Source organism: Dunckerocampus dactyliophorus, chromosome 12, assembly GCF_027744805.1.
Source record: "Dunckerocampus dactyliophorus isolate RoL2022-P2 chromosome 12, RoL_Ddac_1.1, whole genome shotgun sequence".
In the NCBI taxonomy this organism is placed as follows: domain Eukaryota; kingdom Metazoa; phylum Chordata; class Actinopteri; order Syngnathiformes; family Syngnathidae; genus Dunckerocampus; species Dunckerocampus dactyliophorus.
In genome coordinates, this window is record NC_072830.1 from 28979231 (window position 1) to 28999985 (window position 20755).

At 41.5% G+C, this 20755-nt stretch overlaps 1 protein-coding gene across 2 annotated transcripts in view; it reads left to right on the plus strand.

Annotated features, from left to right (window-relative positions):
* LOC129191564 (calsyntenin-2-like) overlaps positions 1 to 20755 on the plus strand; it is a 218305-nt gene that overhangs the window by 143289 nt on the left and 54261 nt on the right. The window contains exons 4-6 of one of the 2 annotated variants that reach the window (XM_054795022.1): positions 1895 to 2103; positions 7236 to 7385; positions 18546 to 18731. In XM_054795022.1, the coding sequence (XP_054650997.1) occupies positions 1895 to 2103; positions 7236 to 7385; positions 18546 to 18731 (545 nt within the window). The remainder of the gene's footprint in view (positions 1 to 1894; positions 2104 to 7235; positions 7386 to 18545; positions 18732 to 20755) is intronic. The other variant, XM_054795023.1, reaches the window with a different exon arrangement.

Sequence of the window (20755 nt, forward strand, 5' to 3'; positions counted from 1 at the left end):
GGCGGCTCCAGTTCACAAGGGAAATCTGCAACTAGACGTGATGTTGTGGTCTACGGCCCAAAGATCAGCTCTCATGCTTACTGTACCATGGGAAGAGGGCCTACAGGCTGCCTATGAAAGAAAGAAGGCGAAGTACACAGAGCTGGTCACAGAGTGCAGAGAAAGCGGGGTTTTGTTGGCAGTTCAACATCATGCCTACTTACGGACCTCGGACTACAGGCAGCCAGTCTGAGCAAGGTTACCAGAAAGCCATTGGCTCTGGCTGAGACAGAAGTCAAGGCTTGGGGAACAAACAACACCTGAGCTGAGCTGCAGGGGGTCCCAGGGAGACATCTTTTAGCACTACCTTATACTGTTCATGCATCCCGCGATCACACCGTGTGTGTGACAAAACTGATGCTGAGATTCAAACTGCCACTGCACCATGTTAACAGATGCTTGAATATTAATTTGTCATAGAAAAGTCAAGTTTACTGTAGTTTTCAGTGAGACGCCCAAGTAAGTGCCAGTCTTGATCGCCAGAACAATAGGCTTTTATTGCAGGTTTGACGTATCTCACAACAGGCACAATCATCCCTAATAAAAACTTGGGGTGTTCTTGCGGCCGTAACCCAAGCAAAGCTAAAACTCAACTCTGAATCCTCGACGGCTCTTCTTGTCCACCCTCCACTCAGCTGCCCTAGGGCACACATCTGTATAGCAGCACACATGAACAAGTCTTATTTATGTCTTCAATGGCTCATTTACTCTTCTTATGTCTACTTTATGAAGTAAAGGGATGTTATTTCACTTCTAGATGCCTCTAATAATGTTATCTGTATTGAGAAGGATTTTCTTGGCTCTAACTGCAAACATATTTGATTTATAAATAAGGAATCCTCCTTCGCAGATATTCACTTACCACAGTCAAGAATTTAAGTGACCTGACTTTTTTTTAATAATTTGTGAATTAGCCATTCAGAAGCAAGAGAGAAAAAAGAGAGCGTTGGCAGCTTATTGAAAACTTTATTTAACTGAAATAAATGGTCTTTCACTTTTCCACCTCAAAGGCACCCAAAGCGCTTTGACGCTGCTAGCACCTTTACCTCCTGATGACGCAGCATCACGAGCAAATGGGGTTTCAGTATCTTGCCCAAGGACACTTTGATCTATCACTGGAGGATGGAGCATCGAACCCGCAACCTTCAGATTGGGAGACGACCACTCTACCACCTGAGCCATGCCACCCCCCCATAGGCTGTTCATCAGCTGATGAAAAGTTAAAGACCATTGCCAAAAAGTCTGATGTCATTCGGTGTCATTTTCAGTGACCCATGCACACTATCAGAACCTCCTGATGGCAAAGGCAAAAAGGCTTTCTGTCTTTAAGTGTGGCAGGATGGTTGTACTGCACAAGCAAGGCCTCCTACGATGCACCATTGCTGTGGAGTTTGAACGCAGTAAGACAGTAATTTTATAAATGTTTTCAACTAAAATGAAGACGCTGGCTGCAGCCCATTAACCGTAAGATGCCACCTGCAAGAGAAGGGCTCTTGTGAATTAATTAGAACACCGTGGGGTGTCCTAAATATTTCACATGAATGTCATGATATTGTTCTCATAAACACACTTGCTGCACAAGTCATCAACGCCCACAGCTTCTATTATTTGGCTCAATGATGAGACACAAAGCCGAAAGAGGATCGCAACTAATCCCATCCTCATTTTAATACATTTTGGTCTTTACTATTCTCTTTCAATTTTAGTCTTTTACTGCTAAGCGCTGGAAAAAAACTCTCTCCTTCTTGAAATGTGACCCTTTGCACCAAGAAAAGAAACAGCCATACTTCAAGTACAACATATTTCTATGCAAATGATTCCACTCATGTTCACATTCTGCAACTACTCTGTGCAGGGCAGTGGTCCATATTCAGGTCAACGATGTGAATGAGTTTGCTCCAGTGTTCCGGGAGCCCCAGTACCAAGCTGCAGTGACAGAGGGCAAGATTTATGACAGCATCCTACAAGTGGAGGCCACGGACCAGGACTGTTCACCTCAATACAGCCAGATCTGTAACTACCAGATCACCGCTACCAACACACCCTTTGCTATAGACCGCAACGGTACGTAGTTGACAAGGAAGCTGGCTCCACGTCTGTTGTTTTGTCATTTAACTCGTAATAATTAGCAGTCATTTATGTGCCATTATACACTTTTGTTTGTATGTCCATGTGTGTGTGTGTGTGTGTGTGTGTGTGTGTGTGTGTGTGTGTGTGTGTGTGTGTGTGTGTGTGTCTGTGCAAGGATTTTCTTTTACCTTTCCGAACGCATGTATTTTGGTCTATCGCTCCGTGTTATATTGCACTTCCTCACCTCATTAGTTGCACTTCACATTTCTGGGGTTGTGCAAAAGTTATGGAACGTTTCTTGCCACCACAAGGGAAATTGTGAGCTTGCCATATTGTGAACATGTGGCAGTGACTGACCTCATGAATACTGCTCAATAAATGGGCCAAATTCTCAAAGTGTGAGTGGTGACAGCTATTCAAGCAGCCAGACATATTTCACCATCAAATCTGACACGTTTTCATACAAAAGGAACGGCATAACAGTACCAGATAACCGGTGTTTGAGAAAGTTTTGAGGTTCAGTGGTGTTTATTCAATCATTGAATGGGTGTTGCTGCCTTTGATGTGGTGGTGCTCTAAAATGTCGCAATGATAATCCAAACTGCGCTGTTAATGATGCAGGAGGAGGCTGCTTCCAGAGTGCTTTTCTGTCTCCATTTCAGAAAGTCTTGTTCAGCCACTGACTGCTGTGGAAAGACTGAGAGCGCTTGAACTGAAAAGCACCTGAGGGGAGGATGAAGGCTGGAGGGAAAGTAATGATAGCGAGAGCCAAAGCAATCAGGATCGACCTTTTGTGTGGGATGAATACAAATTGTTCTAAAAATGCCCAATATTTATTTTTTTCTGTCTACAAGCACTAAAAACCACAATGAATGAATGTAATTTGTGTCTGACGTGACACGGCGGATACTCTGTTTTACAAATCTGTGTGGGAAAGAGCTGATAAGAACACTTAGTAAAACTCTCCAATCTGTGTGTCTGTCCCATGCCTTAGTGGCTGATCAGATCCACAGGTCGTGGAGTAGAAGACTAAGTAGTGCTCGTCTAACGAGCAGCCAGTGTTGCGTTCCAGAATGTGTACAGAGAGCGAGTTAAGACACCCTTCAGTCAAAGCCACAGCTGCTCTCAGTTTGTCTTCATAGATAAAAATACTGCTGGCCAATTTGGATAAAATTGTAATTATTTACAACATTGCAATCACATTTTCTGACACCGACTGCTCCATTGTCCAGATACGCTTGGCATTCAAGATTGGTCAATTACGTACATGTGTTCTTTCGAATTTGTCCAGATCCCAAGGTGACGGAAAGCATTCAGGGAAATGTTATATGCGACATGTTCTCCGAACCTGCAGAGATCTTTACAAGGATCTTCTTTTCTGTGTATATTTTGAAGTAGTTAGTCAGATGTGAAATGGAATTTCCATGGTTGTAATTGTCACATTATTGAGGTATGGTGATGATAAAATCAATCTTGGATAATGTTTGCTCTTTCCTTGCGTGATGATTTACTGTAATCCTGGATATTGGAAAAAGAAAGGACACAAAAACCTGACACAAATACCATGAAGGACAACATCACAAATATCACTGAAAGATTGATATGAACTGTGATTGCATTGTGTAAGAAGATTTTCTGTCATTGCTGATGTGCTATTTGTAAAATACACACATCACTCTTGCAAGTACAGGAAGTTTGGAAATCCAAGAACAATCATGACCTTTTGTGTGCGCCACTGTCACACTTGTTAATTTGTGTTGTAATCACCTTGAAGGCCCTCTGTTTTATTTCTAACACACACCAGCTACAATGTTAATTAGAATGTTGTTCATTATGTATTCATATTATCATATTATGTATACAATTATTATCACTGACATATATTTCAGTCAGTGCAAGGTTTTATTTGCCACCATTTTTCATGAACTTCACATTGTATAGTCTATTTTATGATCAAACAATACAAAAAAAGCACATTTTGAGCGCACCTCGACTTTAAATTTTGACTCACCTGGTCAGGTTTTTAGTCAGCAGGTTTGGAGACGTCATGTACAACTTGGTCTGAGAGATGTGTCTGCAGTCTGTGGTGTCTTCCCAGGCGAGCCTGCAGGATGTGAATGTGAATGCAGAGACATTAGGTGCTGTAAAGCATCTGCATATTAACACACATGCATGCATGTTAGACAGAAATAAACCCAACTGACCCAGTTTTTTGCACAAAAGCAAACAGATAATTAGAAGAAAGTAAACCAAAGAGAAACTTGCTGGCTTGTATTCTTTGTTTTTGCTTGATGCAGAATAATGGCAACTTTTACAAAGCGGTACAAGAGGTTGTTCCTTCCACCCACTGTACACTGAACAAAATCTGGAGTAACATTCACTTAAAAAAAGCTCAGTAACTTTTTCCATGTAGACAATCTAAGTAAATATTACTGTACAAGGCTCATTGTCATGTAAACTATACAACATTCTCAAGTAAGATCTACTTGCTTTTTAAGAATGATTTAAAGAAAACATCTTGAATAACATTTATTAGCATATTGCTTGACCTCATAAAATATCACCAAATATGAGTCTAAAATAAACAACAGCTATTTAACTTTGACCCACAATGCATTGCATCCTAGCAGAGCAGGTTATTTGGCCAACAGCAGCCATGAGTGCAATGAGCCACCAGAGGGAGCTCATGAGTGCCTCTGACGTCACCATATGAACTTTGTAGGTTCTACTTGGTATTCTCAAAATGTGATCTACTGATCGTACTTAAAGTATCATTATTCACATGCACATAACAAAACAATATGCAACATTTACTACCTAATGCTAAGTAAGTACATAAATATTCCAAAGATTTGTAAGATAAATACATGAATTACGGTTTTCTCACATGGTTTCCATGTATAACTAATGTAACATTTACTTTTTTAGCACCTCCAGATCTGAGGCAGTGGTTTTCAGCAGGAAAAGGGTGGAGGAGTTCAAGTATCTTGGGGTATTGCTCACGAGTGATGGAAGGTGGAAGCGTGAGATCGACAGGCTGATCAGTGCAACGCCTGCAGTAATGCGGCCGCTGTACCGGACCGTCGTGGTGAAGAAGGAGCTGAGCCAGAAGGCAAAGCGCTCAATTTACCGGTCAATTTGCTTTGGATCAAGTTCACAGACGCAATTGGCCAAAATGAGTTTCCTCCACAGGGTGGCTGGAGTCACCAGGATCGCAAGACAATGGATGGATGGATGACTGGATCCTGACCTGTAGTATACTAGTATAGTACAGTACAAGTAATACTACAAGTTGAAAAGGAATGAGGATGGTGGAGTGAGAGAATTATGTTTCAATGTACTTGCTTAAGCTCTCCAGGCTGGGCCACGTGTGTTACTGTTGAACTCATGAAATGGATAAGACTTATAAGAACATTTAAGGATTTCGACAAGTACAGTACTTCATGAAAATTAGGAAAGACTAGTTTGGTAAATGAGTCAGAGTTAACAATGATGCACTGGATGTGGCGATGCTTAAAACCCTAAAAGCAAACAATAAAAATAAAAATAATCATTCAATCCTATTCATCAACCCACCTCATTTTCACTTTTTGGCATCTCTCAAAGTCACACAATGAAACAAATAATCACTGTTCACACCAAGGTGCTGCAAGGTGCAGAAAAATACTGTTTGGCATAAATTGTGTGTCCAAAGCAGACCTTGCTTCACATGTTTTGACTTCCCTACAGGCGAGAGCGTGGATACAGCCGAGTGCTGCTCCGAAAAAGGTCGCAAGGTGCTGTCGATGTAGTCCTTCGACATTTCGCCCCGAGTCCGAAAAGTTTTGTGAAGTTGGAGTCGATATTGTGTGCTTGATGATTACAAATGAATGTACGATGCCTTTTCAATTCAAGGGCGGAATGGTTTATTAATGCCGGAATGACTGGAATGGCAGAAAGTGAAAATAAACTCCCCGATATGCACTGCTCTCCAAACATGCTCTGGGGTGCGGAGCTGTAAAGAATAGACAATGTAAAGAAGTGAAGTGGTGTTTACTTACAGGGATGAATAGGGATTGTTCCTGCCCTGCACAAAGCTCTAAAACAGTTAACAGTTTGTTTTTGTTCTTAATTCTGCCCACTAATCAACAACCCTAAAGCACAAACAGTGATCAACAGATAAATAACCCCCTGCTTGTGCGTAAGATCGCTCAGCTTTAACTAACACTGATAGAGGTAATAATTTACCCTCTTAATTATGAGACCGCATAATGAATGCACTACTCCCTCACAGCACAGTTCTCCTTTTGAATCTGGGTTAGGACCTCTCTGTAGGGACTTTACCTTTGTGTGCTGAAGCTTCCTTCCACATTCCAAAAACATGTACGCAGTACTTGAGCAATATTTGAAGACAACACAACGACATGGCTGCAAGTTATACAATCTCACAAAAATTCTAGCTCTTGTAGATTATATTATCCTCTCGCTTTCAGCTACAAAAAAGTACTATTACCTCGCAGTACCGGGTTTTTACCATGGAACCGTGTCAATAACACAATAGTACAGTCGTGGTTAGTCGAGTAAAAAATGGGCTTATTGGTGTTGTAAAATATCATACAGCTGTAGTACATTTTATTACATGTTCACAAAACACATTATTTTTAACAAAAGTAACCAGTTTGAATGCACTCATACGCTTTAAGACAAGGCAAGACACCACAATATATGCCAAGAATGACTGTCATGCCCACATCCTTTGGTCCATTTTATCCTGTTGCATCTGTGGGAATTGAATATGTAAGCAGGGCACACCCTGGACTGGTTGGCAGTCAGTCACAGGGAACATGTAGACAGCCATTCACACTCACATTCACACAAATGGACGATTTAGTACCTAGCGTGCATGTTAATGGGATCTGGAAGGAAACTGGAGTAAGCCTACGCAAGCACGGGAAGAACATGCAAACTCCACACAGAATTTTGAATCTCCTGCCTGTGAGGTAGATGTGCTAACGACATAGATGTGCTAACGACAATGTCACCATACGGCCCACCTTGTGCTAATGTTGGCTATATTCTATATCTGCTGTATTCAGAGACTCTGGTGTATTTCTTCATTTGATTGTCTTTGATTTTCTTGCGATCAGGTAACATCCGGAACACAGAGAAGCTGAGCTATGACCGAGAGCAACAATATGAGATCCAGGTGACTGCCTGGGACTGCGGCCAGAAGAGAGCTTTGCACAGCGTCCCTGTCCGCATTGAAGTCAAACCTGTCTGCAAACCCGGCTGGCAAGGTGATCTGTCTTTTTGCCTCTTTGCTTGTGTGTACACAGGTATGGTAGGTGTTTGTGCATTCAGAATGGCAGATGCATTTGTTTGCGTGTGACTAGTTGCCTTTGTGCACAATCGGGTTGTTTTTGTTAGGTTGTTTTAGCAGTGAGGGCATGGAAAGTAAGAGCTGTGTGTACTCTTTTTATATCCTTGCAGAAACACAGATGCGATTATTGACATTACTGTGTGCACGTTCCTCAGAATGTGCTTGATGAAGTAAGCACGGTTCCTTTTTCTCAATTTCTAATCCCTTTAGCGTCTTCTTCCGCCCTCTGTTTTCTCTTTCCTTGCCTGGCCCTCAAAGCCTATCTCTCTTTTTCTTCCCCCCTTTCCCTGAATAATCATCTTGTCAAGTTTCTCTGCTGTGATCAACATCACTTGAGAAAGACTCTGACATATCACGATGGCACATGAGAAAGCTGCCATGACAGCTCTAACAAGAGCAATGCAAAGTGTTTGCTTTGAGCATCACAAGTCAAAGAAGAAGCAGGCCCAATGTCTGCAAATGCAACAGAAGAGTACAGCACGCAATGGCAGTGGAACACAAGCTGTTTCACACGTACCTGTGTGTAATTTGGACAACGACAGTGTGACTCACGCTTTGGATTTATCAGTGTTTAGCCTCTCATGGTCACACAGGAACAGTTGTTTGTAAGATGATGATGCAAAGTGGTAAAAGAGGGGCCTGACACCCACCAAGTGGAAGAAAATTTGAACACGTGTGGCTGTAATTTAGTTCTACGATCCGTCTTTTCAATGCAAGTGGCAGTTCATCACTAGTTCATCAGTTCATCCCAGTGAAAAATACACATGAATCCATTGTGCATTAAGGATAAACCATTCAAAAGGCACAGTCTGGCTATTAAGTACCTGTATTTGTTAACTGGAGTACTTTGTAGTGCATGAAAAACTGCACAAAACAGGCAACAGAATCAAACAGCGACACACAAAGACAATGAAAAAAAACCAGTAAATTCTTCCCTCATTTGCTCTCAGTTTCAACATTAGCACATGAAGGTTGTGGCACATCCAGGTGACAGAACGCAGCACCATGCTGTGATGCGTGTCTATTTCTGTACTTACTGCCGAAGGGTTGAGAAAATACAAACAAGGTTGGTAGCAAGTGGAATTAGAGACTTGCGTACTTTAAAAGAATACTGATGATGCAGACACTCAGGAGACTCAGCGACAACTGGAAAGAAATGTAGCTTGCAGCCAAAGACGCACTTCAGACATTTTCTGGCGTCGTAATAGTAGTGAGGAAGATGTTTACGCACAGCAGCATCTTCAGCAAGCAACCTGTGACATGCGTCCATAATGAAATATTAAAAACAAATAAATAATGAACATAAAATAAATATTAATTTGTCCATGAAACAATGTTATACATACATTTTCTGTGTGATTCCAGTTGTTCTTCAATTTTTCTTAGGCAATGATCGGCCAATTTGCACATTTCCTTACCTAATACACAAAACTGAGATGAGCCTGCGGCGAAGCTCTCCTCTCGGCTTCAGCGCGCAAGCAGAGCCTTCTGTCTGAGTGCACTGCACTAAGTGTGCTGAATGGCAGATGGCGCCCGCCCGTTTCTGTTTGTCAGACTGTCACCAATATAATGTTTGCAGAAACGTTTATTATACACCATGACTTTCTACAGCCCGTGTGATGTCTTTAATCTAAGAGTGACGTTCTTGATATTGCTATTATTCGGACAATAAAAAACTGAGAATGTGCTCTGAGGTGCTGCAGTACTCCACCTCGTCCTGAAGGGGCGCGGGGGAGTGTGTGAGCTGGAACTGTCACTTCTGCCCTTCTATAGAGAGGAAAAGCCGTTTTTTTTTTTTTTTGACAGCACCACCAGCTAGATTCAGCAACTAGTCAAATGCATTACAGATATTTTTATGCTCTGCTGAAGAAATAAACAATTTGACTGCAAAGATGGAAGATTAGCCAAGCTCAACAGAAGGTGATCGGACTTGTACAGCAAAGCAGAAGGATAGGGCACATGCACTTCAAATACAAATAAATGGTAAGACCACAATGTTTAAACAGGAGTACAGTGGAACCTCGGTTAGCGTCCACACCGGTTAGCATGTTTTTCAGTTATTGCCAAAATTTTGCCTCAGTTTGTGTACATTTTCCATTTAGCACACAGTATGGTGCGCATCTGTAGTGTTACCAATACGCTGCATGAGCCCAACTGTGTTCTTAATGTATTTTTTATTTTTTAATGACATAATGTCCTTGTTGGTATCCTTAGCTTGCTAACAAAATGGCACTCGCAAACCGGAAGTCAGCTGTGTCGCCCATCTAAGATGTCATCAGCATTATAGTTTTGCAATTATAGTTTTACGTGCATAAAGTAATTGTAAATGTGTATAAATGATGAATGAAAGGGATAAATTAATATTTTATTTAAGCTTACTTTTACCTTCATTGAAGACGTGGCTGTTCCCAAGGACCGGATGTGGCAGCGAGATCTTCCTCTTCAAAACCACCTTCCTGTTTTGGTTTTGAGTTATTTCTTGAATTCAATAGTGTTGCTCCCCTTCTTTGTCGAAACCCTTCCATTGGCAGCTTTCTTAGGCGCCATTCTGTGTTATTGAGGTTAGAAACAGTCACGTCAAGAATCCCTTCAGTGAAGGTCAAAGCAACCTTAAATGTTCATTTAGCGTGTGACAAGCTGCTGTCAACTGACTACACGTTTGTATTGTATTGTATTGTATGTACTTTATTTATCCCACAGCGGGGAAATTTACTTGTTACAGCAGCAAGCAAGCAAGACAAGTAAAGAGAACAGTAAAGTACAGTAAAGTAAAGCATCGTGACTACAACATGGTTCAGGTGGTGCAGGTGTTGTAGAGCCTGACAGCTTTGAGGGCGATTGTTCATTCTCCCGATAATAACAAACAAAGTGACAAGACGTGTCGCATATCTGGTCACATGCGCAAGTGCCAGCAAGGCCGACAAGCGATTCCGGTGCATTCTTATCAAAATAAAGTGCAGTGAAACATCTTTACATATTTTAAATCGTTTTCAAACTAAGTGTGGTCAATATGTGCGCAAATAATCAGCTACATATGTATTTATATAGCATTACTTCAAATTGTTTTCACGTTTTAAAAAAACCCAAATTTTTAAGGTGTGGTGGCTTTTATTTTGTAGCGGCGCACCGCCATGATCAGTTACATGTAGCGGAAACCCTGGTGTTTATTCATGACACGAGATGTGCCCTGACATTAGTTTGAGGGAAGAGCTCAGTGTCGGTTGATATCGGTATGAAAAGAAGTGCTGGATATTAGTAAGAAAACCAATATCGAGTATCTTCACAGATAATATTTCAGTTTTTTTCTCAATATTTTGGACACAAAATTGAGTTTTAGGGGTTTGGAGTACCCATACAATTTCTTCAAAGTTGGCAGATGTGTCTTCCCAAGATACTCTTCACCAAAAAATAATGATTTGTGTGTGTTTTACCTTTGTTGTCATGCTTGTGGGGTGTGTCCTATTCACAGATTCTAACTAACCCCTTACTTACGGAATGTCTATGAGCACTGGAAAAAAAAAAAAGAGCACTGGGACCTCCCAGTGGAGACAGCCTGTGGCAGACATGCTGGGGGGATTACAGCGTATATGCCAACAAGCTCTGGATTCCCCCAGGATCGCCCCTGAGGAGATGGAAAACAAGCCCGGTAGTCCGCTTACTCTTCTGCCATCCTGAGCAGCATGAAAAAGGGAATAGGAAAGTATCCCCAATGCCAAATTCCTCAGTTCACCTCAGCAATTCAAGTGCATCCTGTTCTTTACAAAGGATTAAATCTGTAGTTTTCAAACAATCCTCAAAGGGGACGTGAGCAAGAAACATGAGACAAATTTTCTTCCTTCAAGTGTTTTCCTAAAGCAGCAGGGAACGTTTTGGATTAGAAATAGTCCCATTACAGGCTTTAGAATTCTGTTGCAGACTGTAAAAGGAATACGTTCCTCACTGTTACCTCACTCTCACAGGTAATGTTTCACTGCATGCTACTGACAATTTTGTAAGCTCTACACGATTATCAGGCCGAGTAATTTTCACATCATAGCAATGAATCCGACAATATTTTAAAAAATAGCCCCGATAAAACCGACAAAAACAAGCTGCAATGAGGCGAGGTTATCTGTACTCTGCTGTCGGTGGCAAATAAAACGCTCCTTTCTGTGATGTGCTGCAAACAGCCTGTCACAACTTCTCCTGAGCTCACTTGTAAACAAATATGGAGTTGATTGTGTGGGACTTCTTCCGAGGAAGACATTTTGCCAAATGCTCCAAATGCTCTGCAAACATTCCGCGATGTGGGAAATAAACATTGAGCGTCAACACATCAAACCCTATCAGCCACCTGACACAGCAGCACTGCTATGACGTCCGGGGCTTGTTCCTATCGCTGCGACCTTTGGCAAATGCAAAAAAGTTAATTGGAGACAACACGAGCAGTAAAGCAATGCATTCATCATGGAAATGCTGCCGCTGGATAACTATTGTTGAACCTGCTGGCTTTTGTCCTCCTTGGAGCCACGGTTTGTACTTCTGAGTCACCGATGTTTTGTTAACAGTAGTGCTGTCATATTTGGCAAGGACAAATCTACAGGTACAATTTGTCAAAGCCAACTTTGTTTTAGTTGTTCCAGGCATGCACAAACTACAGTTCAATCTAAATTTAACAAATAATAGCTATCAAAAGTTAGCGGTTATCTTGAGGAACCAGAAGTTATTGGTATCAGCTTGAAAAAAAATTGCATATCCCTAACTTTTCTGATTTCAACCTTGTAGGCAAAGTTTAAAGAAAGCCACTTTCTTGAGTGCCTCAGTGTACAAAGCAGCAGTTTTGGGGTTTTTTTGTAAGCCAAATTGTCCTACAATACAACAAGTGCTGTGGAGTACTGGGGAGAGAAAAAATTCGAAGGACAGTCTAGACTGATGAGGAGATGTTGGCATTCAGCGAGGATGGCAGCAGAAAAAAAGTGTCTCATTTCATTGGAAAGTAGGTCTCCCACAGACAATCAGGACAAGTAATGACAACCTTTCACCGCAGAGACAGCTTGAATACGGTGTCTGCAGCTATGCACACATGTTCAGTTTAACATGACTGCCACTCAACAAATTGTGAAATGCTTCGTGATGTCAGATTTTTGTTTTTTCAGGAGCAGTAAAAATGTTGTACATTACAGTGTCATCTATAATTCTATCATTTGCTCCATTAAGTAGAAAACATGGCATAGGATTAGCTTGTACACAATAAAATAATACTCTTTGGGTTTTAATAACTAAACCTTAACTGGATTTAATTGTCATAAACTGCACTTTACTGGTTAAGTAGGCTCCCTCTTGTCCCCCCATAGCAAAATACTGTGTGTCAGTTTAGCAGGCATTATCACCCTCTTCTATTAGCTATCGCACAATTTGTCACTGTCATACATTGTTTTCATTAGCCGTCTATATCCTAATTCTATATCCTACTGTGGCAGGGAACGTCCTTATCATATGAACATATTATAAATAAGTTACATTAACATGTGTAATTAGTCATTGTGTTGTGTGATTATAATATATAAATGAGATAATTAACAATAGTAAACGAGGCAGTTTGCCAGTTGATAGCATATGGAAAAACAAGCAATTGTGAATCTGAGACAAGATGGAAAGTCAGTCAGAATCATTTCACAAACATTGGTCATAGTCAGTACAACCATTTGGTACATCCTCAAGAAGAAAAAAACGCTGGGGTACTAAGTAACAGACAACAAATAGGTAGACCAAGGAAAACATAAGTAGGCGATGACAGAAACATTGTGAGATTTGTAAAGAAAGACCCTAAAACAATCGTGACATCAGAAGCAACCTCCAGCGGGCAAGAATGAAGGTATCACTATCTCGTGTCTGCAGAAGACTGACGTTTTGCTTGGATAGTTTACATATTTGCTTTCAACAATAAAAAATAACGTGTTGATTACATACCGCACACAATTATTACTCTCAAGGAAACTCTGAACAGCCAAAACCGCCTATTTGCCTTAGCTACAAGGTAACATCAAGCACATAAAACTTACACATGAAAGAATCGATGATCGCCTCCACAGAGCAAAGTTGGACATCTGCACCCAGAACCACAGGGCTATTTTCATGTCTGCTTTCCTTCCTCACCCCTCTCATTTTTATTTCATGTTCTCAAAGAGAAGACTCTGCTGTGAGAATTTCACAAAGTCGACTGCAGGCGAGCACCACAACATAGCAGACGGCAAAAAGTATCCTATTAAACCCAAGCTGCTTTTAAAACCTCTGTGCGCACACACTGTAAAGTGCAGAACCTGAAGATCACGTGCATCATTGTGAGCTTTCCTGTCAAGCTTTCTGTTCTTTGCATTTCTTGTCATGAATCATGTGGTAATGTTGGCTTGTTCTGATAAAACCGCTTCTACAGCAACAACAGTCACTCCATTTCTTCTTACCATTGTTTGCATGCTTGCTGTGGCATTTATTTTGTTTCGGAAATGCAAAGATATGTAAAGACAGAAAAGTATGCAAATGTGAGTTTACGTGAAAGACAAATATTTGCTCCAAAGGAAATTCTAATATCAGTTAGGAGGAGAACTCATCCACCATTTGTTTTGATGCGAACCATTAAACACATGGACGTAGCTGCTAATTTTCAGTTTATTGACTGACCTCAACAACTGAAGGTGATGATCACAGTCGATGATCATCACCTTCAGTTGTTGAGGTTCACAGCATACTGTGGATGTCGCTTTATGACAGCACGTGGCAAAATCCACTGACTTCTCACTCACATTGACATGTAATGTTATGTTAAAACATTTACAGGGGTCAGATAGATAGAAGAGCATTGCTATACAGTAATTGTCCCAAGGGTATTTCATTTCTCTTTTATAGGAGCCACTGACCAGAACATATATATATACAGTGCTAGTACAGCTGCGGCGGACAGTGCATTTGGTACCTGGGACTTCAGTGGAAAATTAGCCTGCCAGACTTTTTTTTTGGCAGACACTGGAAAGGCCAGTATTGTGAAAAAAAGAATACCATTCATTCTGAGTGAGAGGCAAACCCCAGTCACCTGTACCAAGCCCCAGCAGCTTTACCAACTGAGCTATCTAGCCACTTACGTATATACACTTACTGTATATACTCTCCAGGTCAACAATATGCCACTATTAACGTAATAAACTGAGTTAACTCTTTATCTTCACCCACATCGGCTGACATAAATTTCTTCTTATAGCGTCGAGCATTAGTAACGTCCACCGGTGATTGCCGGTGCCTGTAAATTGGCGCTCAGCCAAATGTAACGAGCGTAGAAGGAATGGCTCTGTGAAAGGGTTCAGACAACAGCAAATCTCTACAGTTCAGAATCTATATCTAATATTCATCTAATAACATGACAAAAATAAAAAAAAACTTTCAAATAAAATACATCTCACCAGAGATGTCAATTTATCTGCCTCCGTCAGTCATTTGGGCGTATGTTGGCTTGTCGAACAGTTTTGCTCTGATCAACCAAAATGATGTCAATGTGGACCAGCTAACATAATGCGCCCCCGCTCCCGTCACCCTCTCACCAACACGCCACCCCTGAACTCATCAGCCACTACAATATCCTAAGAGTTTTGAGCCATCAATCAGTATTATTGTCACAAAGCTGAAAATGGTGATCAGTAGAGGGATATAATCACACATGCAGTTCGGCAAATTGAATGTGCATGAAAGATACAGACACATATTAACCATCCTAGTCATATGTGTCCATGTTTTCCATTCATGTGTATGTTTTTCTTTTTCTGTTTAGCACAATTGTTTGCTCTCATCACACCCACTGACAAGCTCCCTAGGTGTAGCGCTTCAACAGCCCTCAGCAATCGCAGTCTGCAAAAAAATAAATCAACTACAAGGCAGATGCAGCATGTGCATATGTATGAGCACAAGTTGAACATGAAAGATTCAACAGACTGCTCAGCAGTCTCGCTTCTATCCAGTCAGTCCTGTCTGATGCTCCTCTCCTCAACTCCAAAACAATAATGTGCTGTAAAGATTATGGGTGTCACAAGATCACGCAATATTAAAGCATGACAATATTTCTCAATTAGAGAGAAACTGCATGGCATTTTCCCAGCGTCAGCAAAGTAGCAGGGGTTTTTTTTCCATCTGAGTCAACATTTGCCGCCGTGTTAATGTCCAAGCAGAAGCTATAGCAATTCTACATTTGATGGAAGTTACTTAAGATTTGTCAGATCAAAGCACATAGATGTTCAGACTTGTCTGCACCCTTAGTCCTAAGTTAGTTACTAATACTCCATGTTAGTAGCAAAAATGAAAGTAAGGGAGTGACAATGTATTGGAAGATAAAGGGTTAAGTGGGTGTCTTGCTTCCGAGTGTGAGAATCGTGTCTACTGAACGGTTTATCTGATGTGGCCTTCCTCATAGGATTGGGGAAAGAATACATCCTTTCCGCACTCCGGACTCCACTGAAAACCACTCGGAGGGAATAATTCAGGATAATACTGCATTCATAGTGGTTATAGAACAGCCTTTTTCATGAAGTGACTGTGGGTGGTACTCCATAATATTGTAGGATCTTCCACAAGGTTCCATGATGCACATTATCAAATGCCTTTTTGAAATCAATTCACACTCTAGGCACTGCTAGTCAGTCACATTCCACTCTAGGCACTGCTCAATGATGTTACGCAGGGCAAAGATCTGGTCCATGGATGCTCTTCCTTTCCTGAATCCTGCTTGTCCTGCCTCAGCTTGGCATCAATAGCTCCTTGGATTCTGTTCAGGATGAATCTACAGACAATAGGTGATACCACGCCGGTTGTGACATTTCTGAAGGTCGCCTTCCTTGGCAAGTTTAACAATGAGACCCTTTGACCGGTCATTTGGGATGACATTTGTTGTCCATATGGAATAGGTCTGTCAGAGGTTAGGTAGAAAGTTTTATATCATCTCTGCATGGATGGAGTCAATGCCAGATGCTTTGCCATTCTTCATTTCTTGAATGGCACTACCGACTTTGTCTTTGGTAGGTGGGTTTGTGTGGATTTCAAAGATTGGGTCTGTTGATGAAGAATTTGCTGTTTTTTCTTGATCAGGGCGACCACTTTTTGCAGCTTGTTCGCGTTCGGTCGTTATGGCGTTACCATCTGTGTCTTTCACTGGGGTGGAATGGTTGGTGCTGCTTCTTGGTGCTGGTGCTGTTGTTTTGTTATTTTACACACCTCACTCACGTTACCCTGGGCTGCAGCCTTCTCTGCTTCACCAGCCAATCTTTCAGGGTACGTTCGCTTTTTTTTTTTTTTGAAGCAGCTGCTTGGCATAGTGGGTAACGACGTCACCACTTGGCACAGAGGACTGTGGTTTGAATCCTAGACAGGGTAAATGGAGAAATAAGACTATATAATATTCTCATATCATTTTAACAATCCTGGCCCTCAGAGTGTCTGCCAAGAAAAATGATGGTGGGTTAAGTCCTCGCTGGAGGCTCATGTACCAAATACGCTGCCCGCCACTGATAACGACACATCAACATAAATGATTAGTAGTAGCAGCTACAACTGCTGTCATCATTTTAACTATTAGAATTTGTAGTTCTTTTTCAATTTGTGGAAAAAAGTCAGTAGTTAGGCCGCACGGCGGCCTAGTGATTAGCATGCTGGCTTATCCGTTGGGCATCTCTGTGTGGAGTTTGCATGTTCTCCCCGTGCGTGTGTGGGTTTTCTCCGGGTGCTCCGGTTTCCTCCCACATTCCAAAAACATGCATGTTAGGTTAATTGGCGACTCTAAATTGTCCATAGGTATGAATGTGAGTGTGAATGGTTGTTTGTCTATATGTGCCCTGCTATTGGCTGGCGACCAGTCCAGGGTGTACCCCGCCTCTCTCCCGAAGTCAGCTGGGATAGGCTCCAGCATACCCGCCACCCTCGTGGGGATAAGCGCCATAGAAGATACTGTAGATGGATGGAAGTGAGTAGTTAAAAGGTCATGCATGCAAAAATCCAATATGTATACTTGCATTGTTTTGCGACCCAGTTAAATAAAAAAACTCTGCTTGTGCAGTATTTCATCCATATGTTGTCATTATAGGTTTATTGAAAGTAATGTCATGAACCCGATATCATGAGTGGATATCATGAGTGGCTGGATGGAAAGACTGATAGCATTTAATTAGGTTATTCTCAACCTGGCGAGCAGGAAAACATTGCAATATGACAAAAAAGTGAACTCCAATGGCACGCTTCTCTTTTAGTGTTGAAAATCTTGAAAGTGAGACAGAATGGTATAACGAGCAAAGTGCATGCACCATGCATACATTTGCAGTTTGTCCTCTTGTTATCTCTTGGAGAGGCTGAGCAGGCAAACACAAAAGCTGTATAAAAAAGGGGATAAGTGAAAACATCAGTACAGAACAGGATAATAGCATGCCAAGACAGAAAAACACAATTCACAAATGTCAGGATAGGCTCTGACAATATAATGACTACTGCCATGATGCAGGTACGGCATTACAGTCCCAAAATAACACTGGACACATTGAATTGCCAAGAAGGATATTGATTGGGGCATGACAGAACCCTCACTGACCGTGAAAGTGTTGTTTTGATAAGAGTGTTAATAGGCACTGCTGTGGCATAAAGGATTCCATTTTATGAGATACCTCAACAGACGAGAGAGATTCCTATGTACATTTTGCTTGCCTGTTGCTTACCTCTGGCCTGGCATTGTACCCCTGCAGGTTGCTAGCACACTACTTACAATCAAGACTATTATCACTTTCCAGTGATAATGTAACATGTGGTGCGGATCTTTGCATGGTTGTCCCTCATTAGTTGCAGCACAATAAGAGAAAATAGTAGGCATGAGGAAAAATAGAATTCAGAGTTTGCCTTCTCAAGATACAAGTGTCTAATATTAGAGAGACAATATACCTCATAAGAATAGCACCTTTTAGCGTTTTAGAATAGCATGTTTTGTTTCACTGTTTTTAAAAATCTCTACCAATGTGAATCAGGAGAAAAGACTCTTCAGTGTCATGTTCAACATTATCACTCCATGTCTTATTTTTCCTAGGTTGGAATAAACAAGTTGACTATGAGCCTGGAACAGGCAGTAAGCCGTTGTTTCCCAAAATGCATCTGGAGACCTGTGGCGGGCCGCTGTCATCTGCAAGAACCACTGTGGAACTTCAAACCAGTCATATTGGGAAGGGCTGTGACCGAGAGACCTACTCTGAGAAGTCCCTACAGAAACTATGTGGTTGGTTCTGTCTTTGTCCAAAAAAGAGATTGCATGCATTACATGATATAATGTATGTAACAGGCAACAAGACATACAAGAAATCATATTCAGGTATTTAGTTGTTGGTAAAGTTTACCTGTAGAGGTAGAGCTGAAAGCCTCAATTGCCAGCATTTCAAACTTATATCGCAGCATAAGCAAAACCTTTTTTCATGATACCTTGTAGAGAACCTTTACAGAACCTTTGGATCACAATTGGGAGATCTTGCAGATGATTTTGGAGCAATTTGTAGCAGTTTCCACACAACTTAAGGCTGGTTTATGCTTCTGCACGAGGCAAAGGCATATGACACAAGTTTGCGCCTCCACCTCCAAACCTGCAGCATGGTGTGACTTGCACACCAAAGATCTAACCTCGCGTCTCACCGATGCAGGCTTTAAACTCTGGGATTAGTAGATTATTTCCCATGTTTACGACCCGTTCAGATGGCGCACAGCGCACCTTCGCAAACACCTTTCCCCCAATTTCGGATCCACCTTTGTGGAAATGTGACTGTTGTAACTAGGGCTGTCCAATAATAGCCGATATCTACTAAAAATGATATCGGCGTGTGAGAGAGACCTCCTCAAACTCCCCCGTGCTCCACAGAGCATCAAGGTCAGTATGTCCCTAGTCTGGAATTATTTCCAAGTGTTGCCTTTGTACTGTACATTTTTATGACTCTTACATTTATTTTTATTAAAAAAGGGTCTATTAATTTTGTCAAAGTGGTATGCTTTACTCTTTGCACGTAATGCGGCTCCACCTAAATAGTGGTGGCGATTACTAATGAGAAGCAAGTACCGTGGATGCACTTTCTAGTGACTGCAAAGCAGCTGTACATTGCACTAGAATACGAAACTAAAGTCCAAGCTGTCATGCAGAACATTACATAAAACACTAGTTATGTGCGGGGGGGATTAAGGCACCTTCCTTTAATTATTTAAATGTAATATCACACCTGAGGAAGAATCATTCTGAGTCACAGGCAGCGTTTTCCTGTAACTTATATTGCATATTGCAGTATTTGTCTTGCTTTGCGTAACCAGTGTTTATTTGTGAAATGCATCCAGTAAAACAAGCATAATGTGTTCATTACACAATATTAGTTTGAGGGAAGATATCAGTATGACTGTTGATATCAGTATTGGTAATAAGGTGCTGGATAATAGAAATATCGGTCAGAGTGGGAATCTCTAGTTGTAACGCAGTGATTAGTTCCATCTCCCATATCACTCTGTAATGTCTGCGCAATTGCTTTTGTTCTCGAGTGACGAAGGAAGCTAACAAGCTAAAGAGTTGATGAGCGGCATGGTTCCTCACTGAGTTGACTCACCAGAAAACACTGATGCTAGTTTATCGGCGGAGTATTGCACAACACGCACTCGATTCCGATGCAGAACTCGAAGTAAAAGTTTCTCGTGAACCATCAGAAGGGGCGTCATAGTGACGACGCAGAGGCATAAACCAAGCTTTATGCGCATTACTGCCATCTATAGGCTTTTATACACCATGACATTTCAAACAAACAAATCAGACTGTTTAGCAATGCTGGGTTCTAGTCTTACAGCTTATCCTTTTAAGGTTCACAGTTCAAGAGCTGGAGTCTACCCCAGCTAAATCCCTAGCCTGGTCACCAATCACTCAAAAGGCAGAGTGGGAGTTAGTCCAATGCCAGCTGCAAAAAAAAAATATCTATATGAGCCACTACTATATTGACAATTTCCTCTAAAATAGGACCAGAATGGGATTTTTAGACCGTCTTATGTGTGGGACATGGCGCCCATCTCTTAAGATGCAGCCGAAATTTCTTGCTTGGCAGCCAAGCCTGCTGCTCCACCAACATGTGGCTTGCTCTCATATTTGACTAACTGTTCAAAAATCCAATTCCACCTCATTTGAATAACCTCCCCATCATCCCTTCCCCTGGCTCCCTAGTCCATGCATGGCTTACCGCTAAAGAGCCCTGTGCAGTCACCTCATAATAATTATATGATAGCAAG